The sequence below is a fragment of the Rhinolophus sinicus genome, chromosome 1 (genome assembly GCF_057876585.1).
Source record: "Rhinolophus sinicus isolate RSI-liver-muscle chromosome 1, RSI-T2T, whole genome shotgun sequence".
Taxonomy (NCBI): domain Eukaryota; kingdom Metazoa; phylum Chordata; class Mammalia; order Chiroptera; family Rhinolophidae; genus Rhinolophus; species Rhinolophus sinicus.
In genome coordinates, this window is record NC_142501.1 from 31,077,642 (window position 1) to 31,095,790 (window position 18,149).

General features: G+C 36.4%; 3 protein-coding genes across 4 annotated transcripts in view; 2 read left to right on the top strand and 1 right to left on the bottom strand.

The window, feature by feature from the left end:
* Positions 1–608: 608 nt before the first annotated feature.
* Positions 609–16,824, top strand: C1H12orf60 (chromosome 1 C12orf60 homolog). Its single transcript, XM_088798120.1, is given in 7 exon segments — positions 609–672; positions 5,147–5,221; positions 13,568–15,183; positions 15,186–15,436; positions 15,438–15,499; positions 15,501–15,551; positions 15,553–16,824. Coding segments are annotated over 5 exon segments (747 nt in total). The 5' UTR covers positions 609–672; positions 5,147–5,221; positions 13,568–15,110; the 3' UTR covers positions 15,863–16,824.
* Positions 609–18,149, top strand: part of PDE6H (phosphodiesterase 6H) — a 149,935-nt gene continuing 132,394 nt past the window's right edge. The window contains exons 1-2 of the mRNA XM_088798136.1: positions 609–672; positions 5,147–5,221. The gene's annotated coding sequence lies outside the window, so the exon portion shown is untranslated. The remainder of the gene's footprint in view (positions 673–5,146; positions 5,222–18,149) is intronic.
* On the bottom strand, positions 666–12,661 carry SMCO3 (single-pass membrane protein with coiled-coil domains 3). Of its 2 annotated transcripts, none has more exons than XM_019744748.3 (2): positions 9,978–12,661; positions 666–3,420 (listed from the first exon to the last, which is right to left on the bottom strand). In XM_019744748.3, the coding sequence occupies exon 2, from the start codon at positions 3,402–3,404 to the stop codon at positions 2,727–2,729; it is 678 nt and encodes a 225-aa protein (XP_019600307.2). In that variant the 5' UTR covers positions 3,405–3,420; positions 9,978–12,661; the 3' UTR covers positions 666–2,726. The 2 variants fall into 2 exon arrangements, with proteins under 2 accessions (XP_019600307.2, XP_019600308.2); XM_019744749.3 differs by lacking the exon at positions 9,978–12,661 and adding an exon at positions 6,217–6,384.

Below are 18,149 nucleotides of genomic sequence, written 5' to 3' on the forward strand. Positions count from 1 at the left end.
CGACTTGGGGGAGTCAGCCGCTTAACCGCGCTGGTCGCCGCTCCGCCCCAGGCTCGGGGATCCTCCAGTCGGCTACCCGGGGGACCCAACCGCGGAGAGGAAAAACGGGGCCGAGGCCTTGTGTCCCCGAGGCAACCGCGCGTGCCCCACGAAGGAACGGGAAAGATGAAGAATCCGATTGGCACAATCCCGCACACTCACACTTCTGCTGGGCTCTAGGCCTACAAGAAGCGGGGAGAGGACGATTTTCGGCCTCTTGTACTTGGTAGGGGCCTTCACCTCTGCCTCCCGGTCAGCTATCCAGCAACCGCCATCTTGAAACCTCGCGCCCCTCCGCCATTCCTACGTCACTTCCTATCCCTGTAGGCCGACGAACTCAGGGTTTCTCCGCCCTGGAACCATAGAAAGTACCCATAGAACCATAGAAAGAACTCCAGGACCAGAGTCTCTTCCGCTCCAATACAGTACCGAATTGGTTGGTTATCGACTAAGAGCCCGCCCTCATTACGCAGCACCTTGATTGACACTTCCGTAGACCAATGGAAATAAGAAAAAGAAGCCGCTCGGATATAAGATCGGCTATAAGCCGCTCTTGGAAAGGCGGCATTCTGACCTAGTTTCCGGGAGTTTCATTTATTGCGCTGCGCGAGCCCGGCGAGTATAAGCTAGAAGGTGTGTTGTGCTCTTTCGGCCTCTTGGAGTTGTGTTAGTTCTATGACTTTCTTTTTTTTCGTGACGTAGGCTAGTGCGATCTTTTGGGAGTGTCTGTTTGAAAACGAATTCCCAAATAATAATTGCTACTGTGTTTGCGCTGTGCTAGAGTCCTGACCGTCAGAAAGCTCGGTAGTTTATAGTCACACAGAACATTTTGTAGCCCTGAGCAAATCAGTGCCCATATTACAGGGCCAGATTGCTAATCTACAGGATTAGTACTTTGAAAAGGAAATGGGATACATGTGCTGTTAGTTTTACATTTACGACGGGCGAGGTTATACTGGCTTCTGGTCTTTTCACCAGCCCAAAATCCTCTATGATGTCACTGTACATGCGGGATTATTTCCTTAGCTCCATTCTTCGTCCTTTCCTTTTCTGTCCGCTTTTTCTCTATGACACCTCCCCTGTCTTTTCACCTTGAAGGAAACTTTTTATATTTAAAAATTCTATTGTTAAAGGAGACGCTTGTTTATTTCTGATCTTAATCTGAATATCCCTGATAGGAAAATATGTTAGATATAGGCCAATTCTTAATATCAATTATAAATAGTACAAAATACTGATGCAGATACATAGTAACTTTTAGCAGAATATTTAAATGTGCACTTAACTATACATTTGTCCCTTTCCTAAACTAACCTTTGTCTTAGGAAATTCTTGATTTGATTTTAGACTGAATTTTGAGTCCCAGAAAGAACAATAAAAAGATCTTGTAGTTTAAAGCTTATAAATCAGGTAATAAAAAAGTTTAATTTTGCAGGTGAACTAAATTGTGATGTTTTGCAATGAATTTTAAAAAATAATGATAGAAAGAAAATTATTACATTTGAAAAATTCAAGTATTTCATCTAGATATTTTAATTTTTAAGATGCTGAAATTTTCAAATTTCAAGAATCAACTATAACACATTCTTGCATCAACAGCTTATTAATAATTTTACAAGTAGAATCTGAGAGCCTCAATGGGAATTAAAAGTTGGTGCAGGATTTAGGAAACAAACACGTGCATCTTCAGAAATTCAACTGAACCATTAGGCCTCCATAGCCTCTAGATTTTTCTGAAAGTAGGTAATTAATGAAATGGGCCACCTAAAGCTTTATATACAATGACAACTTCCTCCATTCTGCTAGTATTGAAAATGAAATTTCTTTTTTCTGAAAAATCATAAGGTAATAAATTATGACTTTCCTCTAAAATTCTTAAAAGTTGCTACTTCCTCTCCTGTATCCTAGATGCATTTTATGCATGTGTAGCTGGGATTTGCTTTGTTTGTTTTTTAAATGTTCCAGAGTGTTCAAACATTCACTTGAGGGATATTTAATCATCACACCACAGTTGGTCAGGTTGGTTGAAATTATAGAAACAAAACCTTTTTATCTTTTTAGTTTTAAATTTTGTCTTTTAAAAATCCATCCAAATTATAGTGTATAATTAGAAGTTTCCAGAACCATTGCCTCCTTTCATCGTTGAAGTAGATTGTTACAAGCCATATTTCAGTCTCTTCCAGTTTACAGAAAGTTGAATTTAAACTGATGGTCAAACTTATGGTAGTATTTCTATTCCTTTAGAAGGCCTGTGGTTTGTGTTCAGTCAGAAGTTACTAAGTATGTCCCCATAGAACTAAATGATGTCTGAAGTAGAAATGAAAATTTCTGCATTCAATGTAAATTTTAAGAATTTTGATAGGGAATTAAAAAAGGAAAAGGTAACCCCATACACCTCCTGCTCTATAATATCATTTACGCTAATGTTGACCTGATAGCAGAGTGAGAAGAATCTTCGGATATAATCTTCTATTTCACAGGATCTAGTACCAACTGATCCAGGCATTCATTGTTGATGCAAAACTCTCGAGTCATCTAGTTTTAGCATCTGTAATTCCTCTTTCCAGGTTGTTTACCGTACTTATGTATCTGTTGGAAGCATATGGAAAATAAACCTAATCAAAGAAACAAAGCACTGTTATTGAGAGAGAAGCAGAAAATATTCCAGTGGCAAATAAAGTGGCTATTTATTTCATTTGGTGTTCCACTGTGTTGGCGACCTCAGTAATGGCATGATGATATTTTTCTGAGGCTGACTTGAATTCCACCAGATGCTTTTCATAACTTTTGATGGCTGCTTGAAGCTGTGTTTTCTCCACTGCTCCCAGGATGGCACGGAAGATCATATCTATGCCAAGGCCAAGAACAGCAACTCCTATACTACCAAGGAGGGAAACACTAATTTGAGCTAACACAGTGACCAACTTGTTAATTATGCCACTTGTGACATTTGAGCCCACGAGTTTAACAGCCACTGCACTGGCTGCAGAAGTAGCTTCTCCCAGGATGACTGAAATAACCTTTTGTACAATTGCAATTTTCTCTGTTTCCTTTTCCTTAATATCCTGAAGTTTTCTATAAAGGGTAGGCTCTAGTTTATCTTTTAGTGCTGCATCAACCTTTTGCAATTCCTTTTGGATTTTCATCACAGCTTGGATGATGATATCACAGTTTTCTTTGATGGTGCCATCTCTTTTCATCTCAATGGAAGCCAGCCTGCACCCCAAATGCGTATTTAAAACCCCAATCAACTTATTGGTGGCATAGAAGCTGTCAGACAAGCAGTCAAGGAGCTGTTGGTGAAGATGGTTTACTTCTTCCCGCCTCCTTGGGTTGTCTGGGTAGAGTAAGTCACTGTGAGCCATATTTCAGATATGATCTCTGAAAAACAAAATGGTAAATTTTCACTAAAAATCTTGAAAAATATCTCCTGTCTGCTTAGATTTGACCAGGAAACCTTTTACTTCATGAATAGCAAAGCAGCAATGTGCTATGTAAGGAATTCCTCAGAAAACTCAATGGGTTCTTGAAAACAATTATTTTTATGAAACTTGGAGTCAGTGTGTGGAAATGTGGGCACCAGAATATAACCTATTGATGCGTTAATTAAGGCATCGTTACACTTTGTGGTGGGTGAAGTCGTAGATAGGAAATACTTGTGTTTATCAAGCATCTGATTATTAATAAATAAATGTGATTATTTCCAAGTAATGTCTAATAACATTTGAAACAGAACACAGTTGGAAATGGTGAGCTCTTGATAACCGGTGCTCCTTTATTTCTCCAACTTTTGGTCACCACACTGCAAAGAACGTCCAGATTTATTTCTCTGATACTTGGAGTTAAATTAGTAGGGCCAGAAAAATATTAAGATCTCTGAGTTTACAGGGCTATTTATATATAATTTTGTTTGAATTAATTTACAATATTAATTTGTGACTTAATTTGCAATATTTAAATCACTATATCTTTACAGGCAAATTACTTGTTCTCTAAACCTAAGGGACATTGAAAGGCAAATATAACAATAGAATCTTTACAAAAAATCCTTGTGATGAGACTATACAGTTAAGATGCCTTGGATTAAAATCTCACTTGAGAAAATGGGCATGGCGCGAGGGACAGTGCAGTCATGACTGCCTCTGATTCTCTATTTGCAAAGTTCATAAATGAAAATATTTAGAATGGTCTGTATTGCACTTGGCCATCATTAAGATAATTTAGAATTAGCCTTGGAAAGAAGATAATGCCATTTCACAGAAGTATTAAGGAATAATTAGCAAGAGTACCATAGAATGAATAAAATAAGCCTGGTAGGAGCCTTTTGAGTTTACACTTCTGGCTCAGAGTACCATGCGGAGAAAAAAGGAATAAGCATGTGCTTCTGAGTTTATTTGGGTGAAAGTTTGAGCCCAGTAAGAACAATGTTAATATGCTTATGTTGAGTAGGCTTACTATGTGCCTGGCACATTTATTTTTCCTTTAAACCCTTGGGAGAAAAGAAAGAGAAAATGGAGTTCTCTATATCTATGTGGGATCTGGCACATTCTCTCTATGAGTAAGCAATATCTTGATTAACTTGGGCTCTATCTTAGGACCATATTCTTAACCTAGATATGGGGAACCTGAGAAACATGGAATGACGGAGTGAAGGTGTTTTTCTTTCAAGAAAGTAAACATGAAAATAATCTATCCTCCAAGTCATAAAGATGTAATTTAGGAATGGAGAGGGGACCATTTTTAAAAAATGGATTAGGAACATGATCATTTAATGATGTTTAATTTAGAAAACTGCACTGATACTCCTGGTGGCATAAACTTATATCATAGTCAGAAATTCATTTTTATCTTTGATTCAGATCTAGTACACACATACACAAGTGCACACACATCCAAGCAACAGACATAAATTTCCCTAAGACAGTACTTAGAAAAATAATTCTATATAAAGACATCGTTTGTTGAGGGTCTATTAAATATTCCCCAAATTCATCATTGGGTTGCAAACTGCAATTTTATAACCACAAATTTGAACTTTGATTTCTCTTTTTTCTTCTAGGAATTTTCCATTAAACTTTTTTTTCTTTTTTTGGCTCCCACTTTTCAGATCTTCCCATGAAATGAAAACTATGGTTTCTGATTGAAATCAGATCGCCAACTACATCCCTATTTAGATATTAAGGTAAGAGGAGTCTTTCTTAGTTTGAAAAAGTGGAAAGTATTTCTAGCAGCTATCATATGCTATTATCTGAATTCATAATAAATGAACCTTCCTCCTGGATGGGAGGTTGAATGCTTCCAAGTGATCAGTTTTTTCCCAATTAATTTATTGTTTTAATACAGCTTGACAAATTAATCATAAAATATGCCTGAAAGACTGAACAGGTGAGGCTAATTATTTTTTCAGGATAAGTAATGATGGGACTTTTTCCTCCTCAAATATAAAAATACTATAAAAACACAATATTAACCACTATTGTGCAGATTTGAAAGAGTAGATGGACTCATGGAACAAAAGTCTCCCAAGCAGATCCTTCTATATATTTGATGTACTATATAATGTAGAATCTCAAATTGATGGTAATTGAAATTATTATTCCATAAATGATCCTGGCATAATGAGCTAGTTTGGGGCTTTAAAAGTTAATTTAAAATGTTATCGGCGTAATATATGTAAAAAAATAAACTAATAGCTAAAAGAAAATGGATCATTTTCAAATGTCTGTATGGAAACCAATGGAAAAAAAAGTCATATCAAAATTTGACTAACAAAAATGACCATGTAAAAAGAACTAAACACAAATTGGGGAAAATTTAAGAAAAATGAAGAAGTATGAATTTTTAAAGACTTGTTATTAATAAGGAAAATAGTAATCTAACAGCTAAATGAGCAAACAACTCTGAACAGACAGTAAAAGAAGAAATAGTAGCTAATTGATGAAAAGAAATTCAATCTTACCAGAAATCAAAGACACAGTACTTTTTAAACTACAAAAGTAATATTTTCTTTCTTTACATACTCAAGCCCTTGCACATACACTATTATACCCAGATGATCCAGACATCAACCCATAATTTTGTGCCAATAAAAAGTTTGAGTAAGAGACAGCATGATGTGCCCAGAATTATTTTTCATATCTAATGAAAAAGGACTTTTATTTTCTGACTCAGGCTTACCTTCCTAGCTCTTTTTTCCTTGGGGAAGGGTATTAGGAGGGTTCCATACGCAAATATCTTCAGCAGGCCTGCCACCTTACCTGCACCAGTACTGAATATAGTTCAAGATTGTTTCTATCCCAAGTGTGAGATAAATGCTAGAGAATGAGGTGGAGGAAAGGTAGGGTTTTAAGGTGAAACTAATGAATTATTTCTTGGACAGGTGAAATTTGAAGAGCCTGGTGAAAGAAGCAATTTAATAATTCAGTAACAATTTATCTAATGGAGTAGTGAGTGTTTTACAGTGTATAAGGTAGTTTGATAGGCTCTGTAGAGCACACAAAAATGAAAAAGGTATGGTCCTTGCTTTCATGGTATTTCTAATCTAGTTAAGAAGTTAAGATATTTAAAATTACATGTCAAGTTGAAAGTACTGTCTTTCAAAACTACAGATAGAGGTGGTGCTTGATTTGTGCAAATTCAAATTTTAAACAGCTCACACTTTTAATATATATTGACACTGGGTCCATATGGAGACATTCAGTCATCCAAGGAGGGTTAATGATTTGCACTCTTTCAATTTGTTACTCTTAAATATGTGCTTGATATTTAGAGGAGTGGTTATACACCTCTTGGAAAACCATTGTTGGTAATGTCCAGTGTCTCCACTATTGCCCATGACAATTTAGTTCTGACTCTCAAATTGCTTACTTCACTCAGCAAAATGAAAGCCTTTCAATTAATTGGAGTCACCCTTCTTAAAGACCCTAGTTGTTGCTTAGGCATGCCTAAGTGATAGCTTACTAACAGTATACAGAGGGTGCTGAAAAAAGGTATGCACATTTTAAGAAGGAAAACTGTATTAAAATTGTAATACTCAATATATGCAACAATAAAAGATGACTACAAGTCATGTTTGACTTCTGCAACTAAAGAGGTGCTCAGAGTGGTTACCATCAGCGTCCAGACACTTCTGATTACGGCGAACTACTGCTTGAGCAACGTTGACCAAAGTGTCCACTTGTATACATTTTTTTTTGCTCTCCCCCACCCCCTGGTATAGTACTATACCTATAAGGAGCTCTGGACCATATTCTTTTTCTAGCTTGTTAAATTTTCAGTTATGACATTTTAAATATTGACTTTAAAATTCAATCTTTTAAAAATCATGTTAAAGTCATTTTAAAAGTGACTTTTCAAGATTGGCACCAGCAGGTAGCTAAATGGTCTGCTTAATCTAGTTCTGATTACCTGCACCTTTTGTATGGTAAATGCGAACTTTTACATTATTTACTTTCACATGATAGTACTCCCTGTCAGTGTAAAATTCACTTTGGGACGTTACCATCCACTTCTGTACAGGAGAGTTTGTGCTGTTACTTGCATATTTTATTGCAGTGGCTCATTGAAATAGATTCTATAGAACCTTGGGGCAGCCTGATGGGGAATTTCTAGCCAGCAGGGGGAGCTATTGGTTTCTGGCACGCCTATTTCATCTCAGCCTATGCAGAAGCAGCAGTGTGCTTTCTTGTGTTGCTTTATTTGGGCTGTGGATGGGTAAAATTTGATGAGTGTTCTGCCGCTAAAACAGTTTGGAGATCACATGTATTTTGCTGTTTCATAAAATGAACAAATTTGGAGACTAGCTTCAGATGGATTCTTATTGAATCCATGTCAATTTTGTTGAGTTGAGAAGTAAACATTCAAGATTAAAGAGCATATTAGAAAAGGCAGAAATATTTTGATGATTTTATCTAAAAGTTAAGTTTTATTTAGTGATACTATACAGTTGTTTTAATTTTTCTGGAAAGGAACCATCTTACAAAATGAAAATGTATTGATTATCAAATATTCAAATAAAAAATCCTCAGGATACTTTTGTGAATAATAGTAGTACATTGACTGTCAAGTGCTGTAGAAATTTAAAGAGAGAAATTAATATTAGTGGAAGCTTCATGGACAAAGTGACATGTGATATGTGCTTTGGTAGATGGTTGAATTATAACATGAAATTAAAAGATTTGATAAAGTATTTTAAAATATAAGGTCAATAGCACTGACATATAAACACTTTAAAATATAGGAGGAAAAACACCCATAAACCTATATCTTGGTGTTTTTGTTGTTGTTCCTTTCTAAAGTTTGTTTGAATGTATAAGTATTTTCACAAAGTTTTAATGTAAATAGAATTTTCATATCACATTAATTTACTTAAACATTTACCCATATTTCTAGTTTTATAATCATTTTATTGGTTATATAAAATATTCCATAAGCTATCTTTACCATAATTTAATAAATCCCCAATTGTTTCACTATCATAATAGTCTAACGAACATTTTAATACACAGTTTTTTCCTCCCTTCAATTATCTGGATTATTTCCTCAGGAAAAATTTACAGAAAAATTATATAATTAACGGGAATAAAAACTTTTATTACTTTTGGTATGTGTTGGAAGTTGCATTCCAAAAACTTTTACATTGCCATCAAAAATACATTTTTACAGGAGGACATTGGATGTGTTTCAAAGTCAAAGATGATTCTGTTAAATATTGATTTGGGGAGCATACAGTTAAATTTCAAAAAGAAGAGTTCTTGCCTTTGTAGAAATACATACTGAAAATATTAACAACGAGATGATGCGATCTCTGAGATTTGCTTTCAAGTAACCTATAATAGAAGCGAAAGTGGAGTAGGGTTATAGAGGAAATGAGATGGACCTTGTTTTTATAACTTTTGAAACTGGGTTATGGGTACGTGGGAGTTTGTTATATTAATATCTTCACATTTGAGTGTGTTTGAACTTTTCCCATAATAACAATTTAAAAAAGGAAGAAAGAAAGAAAAATCATGACCCTGTCTAAACCTTTGATGTTTAATTTTTAGTGCTCTCTGAGGTTTTACATTTATCTCTGCTGTCACTTTTCCTCACTATCTATATTAGGTCCGGCTATCATACAAGGTTCATTTATTTGGGAGTGTGGGAACGGGATATAGGTAAACTCAGAGGTTTTTCAGGAGAAAACAACAGCTACTGACTAGTTCTGAGCCTCCTTCTTTAATTTAAATCAAAACCATGGCCTTTAATTAAAAAAAATAAAAAGCTGATCACTGTATGATCACACTTTCTGCTGTAACTTTTTCTAAAGAATACCGTGTTTCCCCGAAAATAAGATCTAACCAGGCTATCAGCTCTAATGCGTCTTTTGGAGCAAAAATTAATATAAAACCCGGTATTGTATTATATTATATTATATTTTATTATAAAAATAGTAGACAATGTTTCTTGCTCTCACGAAGGGAACAGTCTATTTGGAGACACACAGTAAATTCCCAATGATATTTAAATGTAATAACTTATGAAGGAGCATAAACACTATACATTAACAAGTATTAGATTGCACATTCATTCTTTTACAGCTACTGAGTGCTTATATTAATGTTAAAGCATAAATGGAAATTGAACAATCTTTGCAAACAATACACAGTCACACAGGTGTCATTTCATCCTTAATCCTTTCTAAAATTGATGTCTTTACTGCTTTATCTTCCTCTCTGACTTAATCAGTTATATAAGCTATCATTTTTCTATTTTCTCTGGTGTCTTCAGAGAAATAAGAAAAAAGAGCATGCCATGGGATCTTCTTAGACAAAGTTGTTTTGTTACTTTATTATGCTTAATGGCTAGGACTCAAGACTGACATGTTATTTCAAATTGCCTATAGTATTGAGAAACAAGAGTATTATATCAGTACTAATAGAAATATCCATGTTGCTTACCTTGCTGTGTTTCTGAGTTCAGTAGTCCCAGCACTTGTTTAGCAATATTGTTGACGCGCTTTTTCATCTGGTTTCATCTGGATGTTTCTGGTGGAATGTGATGACTTACAAGCTTTGCTAGTCTCTGCTGGGTCCCTCTGCCTGTCTGGTTTATAGACTATTTCTGCATGGTTTAGTTCTCAGAATTCTTCTATTTCCCTGATTAATATAAAATTAGTACAGATTAAATGATATAATTTGAAAGAGTGATAAAGTGGGAAAACTTATTTTTCTGTTCTTTAATGTTGAAAAGTGCTATAACACTGAGCTAATTGAATTTAGTAGAGAAGACGGTTCTTTGATGACAGCTCTCAGATTTGGGGATTTCATCTTGTCAGTTATTCCAGATATTGTTTCCTTTAGCTTCTGTTGCATTTGTACTTCCATCTGTTGCTGATTGCCTTGTTTAGGTTCCCAAGAGATATAAATCCAAATATATTTATAGCCAAATGTCGGTTTTTTTGTGTGCTACTGATTCCTCTGCTCTTTATCACTATCTTTCTTGTTATCTTGGTGAATTGTCTTGATAATATAAAAACCTTAAAGACCAGCTTGACTCTTTTCCCTTAAAGTTTATATCAGTCTTCCATGCTTCTTCCTCTGGATATTGTCCTAATCCCCATTGATTTCTCTACAACAAAGGCACCTCAGAAGCAGGAGAAATCACTTAGTCCAGTATAATTTTGTAGAAAGATCGCAAGCTTTAGAATTAAGATAGATCTGATTTTATGAACCCAAAGTACCACTTACTAACCATGTAACACTGGGAAAGTCACTTACTCTCTCCACATATTTTCATTGGTGTAATGTGAGTATGAATACATAATTTATGGATTGTCATAAGTATTAAATGAGATAATGCATGGAAATCACTTGCATAGTGCCGATATATGGCAAAAACTTATTAAATGGTAGCTTTTCTTTTTATTAACAGTGATAATTTCTGTTGTTATTGGGTGGGAAGAGGATACAGAACTAAGATGCTAGCTAGGAGACTTGTAAAATCTAAAGGTGCTGTCTTATTATAGTCCTAAAGAAGGGCTAAGTGGGATATTACTTTACTTTTGTCCCAGTGGGTCAATTTGCACTCAATGTATCCTAGGATCCACCATGTAGGGACATGGGAGAAAAATAAAAAAGCACATGTGGTCAATAGATCTGAACTAGGTAAGGATGGATAAGTAAGATTTCTATAGATGTGTAGGGGTTAAGGTATAGAATAGATAATATCCACAGGGAATACTGTGAACAAAGGAGCTGAACAAAAAATTGTGGAGAATGTTCAGGGGACAAAATTAGTCCTATGCTGGTGGTACAAGGTATTTGTGAGAGCTGTGAAGAGAGGGCAAGTAATGAAACACTGAGAGGAGTTTGTAGATGGTCTTAAATGCCATGCCAGGAAATTTATTTTATTCTCTAGGCAATACTGAAGCATTAAAGGTTTTTGATTGTGGGTTAACACTAGGAGGTTTAGATTTCAGACAGGTCACTTTACATAAACTGGATTAGTTGGTATGGACAATAAATATGGGTCACCGACTCCAATGCCTACAGTAGCCAGACAAGATGCATAAGTAATTGAAACATTTAGTATAAGATAAAAGGATGTAGAGGGTGAATGTCCAGTCTAAAGAGGACAACTTCAGCTCTCAGTAGTTTTTCCAACTACGAACCTGGGCTTAGTGCTGTCAGTTAATCTTTTTTCAGTAATCTATAGAAATGAAAATATCTGTCTTTCACTTTTTAAATTTGGCAACTGATATATGAATTTTGAAAACTCATATGTTAAGCAGAGCACATTTGCTGGTTGGATTTTGCCTGTGGACTGCATTTATGACCTCTGGACTAAATGTGAGACTATGAAAATTGTCTAGATGATAGGTTACTGGAATAGTAGTTATGGGACTGCCCTGGAGGGGATATAAATAGAAATAAGTTCAGAGAGAATTAACAAGTCTTAGGGACAGATTTAATATGGAGAAGAGAAAATGAAAGTGGATTTTGAGCTTCAACAATGTAGCAAATGTTAAGAGGAGAAAGTTTTTTGAGGAGACAAGTTCAGTTTTTGGATACATTGTGTAGAATATACTGGTGTAATTACCTATAGAGATGACCAACAGGTAATTGAAAATGTAAACCTGGAGATCATGAGAACTGCTGAGGCTACACGGGGAGATTTAGGAGTCATCTGTATTCAGATGGCTTCTGTGGTTATGGGGACAGCTGAGATCTCCAAGGGAGAAAGTGTAGAATATAATGAGGGCCAAAGACATGGTAAGGCTTAGGAGACTTACTGAGCTTAGGACACTGGAGAGCTATTGGTGCTACAGGGAGGAAGAGAAGCCTGTGAAAAAAATAAAGCTTAGGATACAGAAGGACCAGAGTTGTGCAACATCATGGAGGCCTCAGGAAGAGAAAATTTCAAAGTAGGAAGAGGTATTCAGTAATTTTAAGTAATGCGGAGACCTCACGATGGTTAAGGCCTGGAAATAGGCCAACAGAATTGATAATTAGAAGTTATTGGTGCCTTACAGGAAAATAATGGGGGACAGAATACGTTAAAATGATGTAAAAAATTTCTTTTTTGAGAAATTTGAGAATTAAAGGAAAGAATGAGATGGAATCATTACTTGAAGGGAAATGAAGGTCAAACTTTCTTTCTTTTCTTTTTTTTTTTTTTTTTTAAATAAATGAGTAGGGAACTGAGTGTTTATGTAGTAGTTAAAGAAAAAGGAACAATTAAGAGGGAGGGATGGAGGATGAAAGATGTAATAGTCAGTTTGGGCTGCCATAACAAAATACTATAGACTGGGTGGTTAAACAGGAAATTTATTTTCTCACAGTTCTGGAGGCTGGGAATCTAGGATCACGGTGCCAGCCCATTCAGTTTTGGGGGAGGGCTCTCTTCCTGGGTTGCAGGCAGTCATCTTACTATGTCCTCACATGGAGGAAAGAGCATGTGAGAGAGCTGTCTGGTGTTTCCTCTTACATGGTCACTAATCCTGTTGTTATCAGGGTCCTGCCCTTATGACTTCATTTAACCTTAATTACCTTCTTGTATGCCCTGTCTCCAAATACAATATACTGAGGGTTAGGATGTTAGCATATGAATTTTGGGGGACATGATTTAGTCCATAGCACAAGAGAAAGGGGAGATGATTGATAGAGCAGCATTCTCAAGGATATACAGAAAGATGGGATCATGAACATTGGTTAGTGACATGAATACTCCTCTCTATAGCAGAAGAGGAAGAGTTGTAATGAAAGTACAGAAGCACTTTTAGACAGGACAGACTCTTTGGGAGTTTGTATCAGATGATCTTAATCTTTGAAATGCTGCATTCTCTACTTCCTAGGTTTGCTGTTCTCCACCTTTCAGAGTTTTCTGATAGTTATCTGCGGTTTTTGCGTTGTTGAAATCTGCTATTTGATGTTGGAATACATTCTTAAATAAATGTGGTTATGTTATACATCATTTTAATGCACATTTCTCGCTCTATGTTTTTTGGCTAATGACTTATTACTTGCTCTTTATTTTATATATATTTTAGACTATGGAAATGATGTTAGACATAAAGCAAATTTGAGCGATTTTCTTATTTGAGTTCAAAATGGGTCGTAAAGCAGCGGAGACAACTCACAACATCAACAACACATTTGGCCCAGGAACTGCTAAAGAATGTACAGCGCAGTGGTGGTTTAAGAAGTTTTGGAAAGGAGACAAGCGCCTTGAAGATGAGGAGCGTAGTGACCGGCCATCGGAAGTTGACAACGACCAACTGAGAGCCATCATCGAAGCTGATCCTCTTACAACTACACGAGAAGTTGCCGAAGAACTCAACGTCGACCATTCTATGGTCGTTTGGCATTTGAAGCAAATTGGAAAGGTGAAAAAGCTTGACAAGTGGGTTTATCATGAGCTGACTGCAAGTAAAAATTTGTAATTTTGAAGTATCGTCTTCTCTTATTCCACACAACAACAATGAACCATTTCTCGAACAGATTGCGTGCGACGGAAAGTGGATTTTATACAACTGGCGATGACCAGCTCAGAGGGTGGACCGAGAAGAAGCTCTAAAGCACTTCCCAAAGCCACACTTGCACCAAAAAAAGGTCATGTTCACTGTTTGGTGGTCTACTGCTGGTCTGATCCACTATAGCTTTCTGAATCCTGGCAAAACCATTACATCTGAGAAGTATGCTCAGCAAATTGATGAGATGCTGTGAAAACTGCAATGCTTGCAACCAGCCTTGTCAACAGAAAGGGTCCAATTCTTCTCCACAATGCCCGACCACACATTGCACAACCAATGCTTCAAAAATTGAATGTATTGGGCTATGAAGTTTTGCCTCATCTGCCATATTCACCTGACCTCTCGCCAACCGACTACCACTTCTTCAAGCATCTCGACAACTTTTTGCAGGGAAAACACTTCCACAACCATCAGGATGCACATAATGCTTTCCAAGAGTTCGTCGAATCCTGAAGCACAGATTTGTACGCTATAGGAATAAACAAACTTATTTCTCATTGGCAAAAATGTGTTGATTGTAATGGTTCCTATTTTAATTAATAAAGATATGTTTGAGCCTAGTTCTAATGATTTGAAATTCACAGTCCAAAACCGCAATTACCTTTGCACCAACCTAACACATATTCGGTCTAGTATTTTTAGTTGTAATCAGCAGGAAAGATTCTATGGAGTGTGCTTGCTCTATTTTAACTAGAACCAGAGCTCCTTTGTGTAATTTTTAATACTTTATCCAATCTTCTCCACTAGATTGGATAGTTATTGAGGATAATACCTGAGAATAGTGTCACTCTATATATCAGCATATCCATTTCCAGATCCAGCACACAATATTTGATATGTGGTTTAAATTCAATGAAAAACCCCTATTCTACTGTTTTCATAATTTTTGGTATTATTTTTTTATTAAAGCACAAGATCATTTCTGCCTTAAAGCTTGTGTAGCTTTCCAACCATTGACAGGAGTTATCTTCACATTTAGATTATACTTTGAGTCTCTTTATGGATAACAGATATATGCATGCACTTATAGTTTTCATTTGGATTTCTGCTTTGTTTTGCAATGCTGAACATTTTTGTTATAGAAATGTCTTCAGAGTCTGAAAAGGATAAAGAGAGGCTGGTTTAAGCTGCCAAACATTCTTTCACTTGTAAGATTTTGCTTCCTTCACATACACACTTAGCAGATTGTTTAACAGCAGTATGAATACTCAGATCATCTCAATGACTATGGAAAAAGATGGTTATGTTAAGGATATCATTGAACAAATGCTCAAAATTTTTAAGGAGATGCAACCTGTAGTGGATGCAAAGGACAAAATGCAAAATAAACTTTTAGTTTCCAAAATTGCAACAGCTTTGTGTAGAGTGGTTGAGAAAAGTACCAATGCAAGTAAAGGAGTTGCATCAGTTTGCTAAAGAAGTGTTCCAAGATGTTCATGTACCAATCATTGTCTTTGCTGAATGGTGGTAACCATGTTGGGTGTTTGGAATCTTCTCTCACTCTTGATGAAGTATCCCATCATGAATCTTCAGTTACATGACTTTTATAGAAAAGACACCAAAGAGTAATCAGATGCCTGCCTCCACGTCTTAGAAAAACCCAAGTGCAGGTTCATGCAAACCACTACAGTGGACACCTTGAAAAAGTCGCAGGATGCATGAAAACCTGAGAATGCCAAGAATACCATGGAGTCCGCTGCAGATTAGTTAGAGCAAATTGTCAAAACTATGGGACCAATCTTAGACATCTGCCAAAAAGTCGCAGAGACTATAAAAACCAATATTTCTGAGTTTAAGAAAGCAAATGACTAGTAGGAGTGCAACAGAAGTGCTCATTTCTGTCAGAAAATCAATTCAAATCCTGTGAGTTTTGACAGCACTTTCTAAGACCTTTGATGTCCAACATGTGGTCTGTTGGGACCTTGGTGGAAAGGGTAGTCACTTCGCAAACCATTACCTCAAGTTTTGCTGTATTCAAATAAAAATAATCAAAGAAAGCCTGCTTGAAATGGAAGTTACTAAAAAGAATACGTATATTGTTAAAAAATCAAGGTAGTATTACATTTGAGGATGTTTCTAAACATATTTCATCTTAAAGGATAATTGAAATAGCCTTAAACTAATTTCCACTTTTAGCAATTCTGTTTCTAGTTATTACAGTGCAAAGTCCAGGTAAACGTAAACGTTATCATTAGATAATATGGCAAAAACAACTGTTCAGGGTTAGGAAACAATAAAATAACCCTTTGCATTTTTGTCACTCTTACACCAACTTCTATATACATCATAATATAGCTTATTCTATTGCCTATCATAAGCACTCAATACTTTTGATATGATTTATCCAGAAATAAAGAACAATGAATGAGGAATAATAGAATTTTCTTGCTTAAATGCATAAGACCAAAGTAGATGACTTATTCTCATTTGTTCCGTACTGAGGTCTTATAATTAGGAGATATTAGAGGCTGAAAAATTGAGTTTCTCTAACCTTTCACAGTGAAAAGACCGTAACACATGTAGAAGTAGGAGGTCTGCGACGTGCTTGTATTGGGGAAGAAAAGTTAGACAAGTCTATCTGCCTACCATAAAGTCTTTGGCTTTCATGCATTGTAAATAGTGTATGCTCTCAAGGTTGTCCTATTTCATGTGATACCTAATAGGAACTTTGTTGAAAATAAGAAAATTAATAACTGTAGTTCTTTATTGGAATTTTCCTTCTGAAAATACCCAAGTTGTTTTCCTCATTTAAATATTTTCTCATTTAAAATTTAAAATTTCACTTTTCTCCTATAAAAAGAAAAAATTTCTCTATACCTTGTTCTAAGAAAAAAGTCTGAAGCATGAGAAACTAAAAGGGAAAGACTTTGAGTGTGAGCATTTGATGGAGAGGGAGGAAGAAGATACTCCATGTATTTTTTTAGCCTGCCATGCAAGCACTTCCACCAAGGTTGCCAGATAACCTCCTTAGTCATGGCTACTTTAAAGTTGCACTTCTGTTTGCCGGAGCCAAGAGCTCAGCTCCAAAGCCAGAGCTGTCATTGTAATTACTACTGGAATCTTAACTAAGGACTCCCTTGTTCCCCAATAGTAGGACCTTCAGAAAGTCCCGTGGCAAGGCTCAAGGAGATTTTGACAATTTCCAGGGCTTAGAGGGATTGGAAAAGGCAAGAGTTTGAATACATCAACTCTGCGTTTTGTGTTAGCTCCAGTGCTGAAACCTGGCTCATTTGCAATAGCTATCCATTAATAGCTGTCTTATTTTGAGGAGAATCTTGGGCTGATCCATTTGCTCCCCTCCCCTCAAAAATACATATATATAGATGGGAGGAGGAAGTGCAGCTCTCACTTCGCTACTTTCTCTGAATCGGTATGTGTCTGGAGTTTCATGCTCTTCTCTTGGTTTTAGGATTGTGTCCCACAGTGTTTTAACAGCTGGGGGCTTCACATGGAGATGAATGGGACAAGGACCAAGAGAAATCCTGGGTCAGTCTTTCTGTGAAATGACTGAAAGAACGAGTGGTAGCAGTTCAAGGGAAGTCTCACCATAGTGCCAATGGGGATAGTGGCTGGTGTTAGAGATGGGTGGTTTTCAGATGCCGGTGGCTCTTGTGAGACTGGCCATCATTCACAGTGCCTCTCACAGACATTTTCCTGCCAGAGGGCCCCACAGGTCTGCCCCCTCTGACGACTTCTTGTCTGTTGCTGCTTCTCAGCTTGCGGAAATATTAGAGGAAAGCTGTATTCTTCTCAAACCTGTTACTCTTAAATGGTGTTTTTCTCAAATACTTCTGTTTTGAGTTCCTCTCATTTACTCTCAATTCATTCAGGTTTTAAAGAACAAAGTGGGGGAAGGTTCACTTGTTTTTATCTGATGCCTCATCTCATTCCTCCTCTAAGGCCATGAGTACAGTATGGCTCATGTTTGAATGAACACAAGTGGGGAGAAAAAAGATAACTGTCATAAAGCACCACAAAACAAAACGTATGGTCATTTACTATAAAATAGTAAAAGGAAGAAAATACAGAAAGTCCTGTAATACCCCCCCCCGACCCCCCCCCGCCCCCACTTTTTATCAGTTGCCAACGCATGCGGCCG

What these genes read in the sequence shown, in the direction of transcription:
- SMCO3 (XM_019744748.3), bottom strand. Translation starts at nt 3,404, where the DNA reads ATGGCTCACAGTGACTTACTCTACCCAGACAACCCAAGGAGGCGGGAA.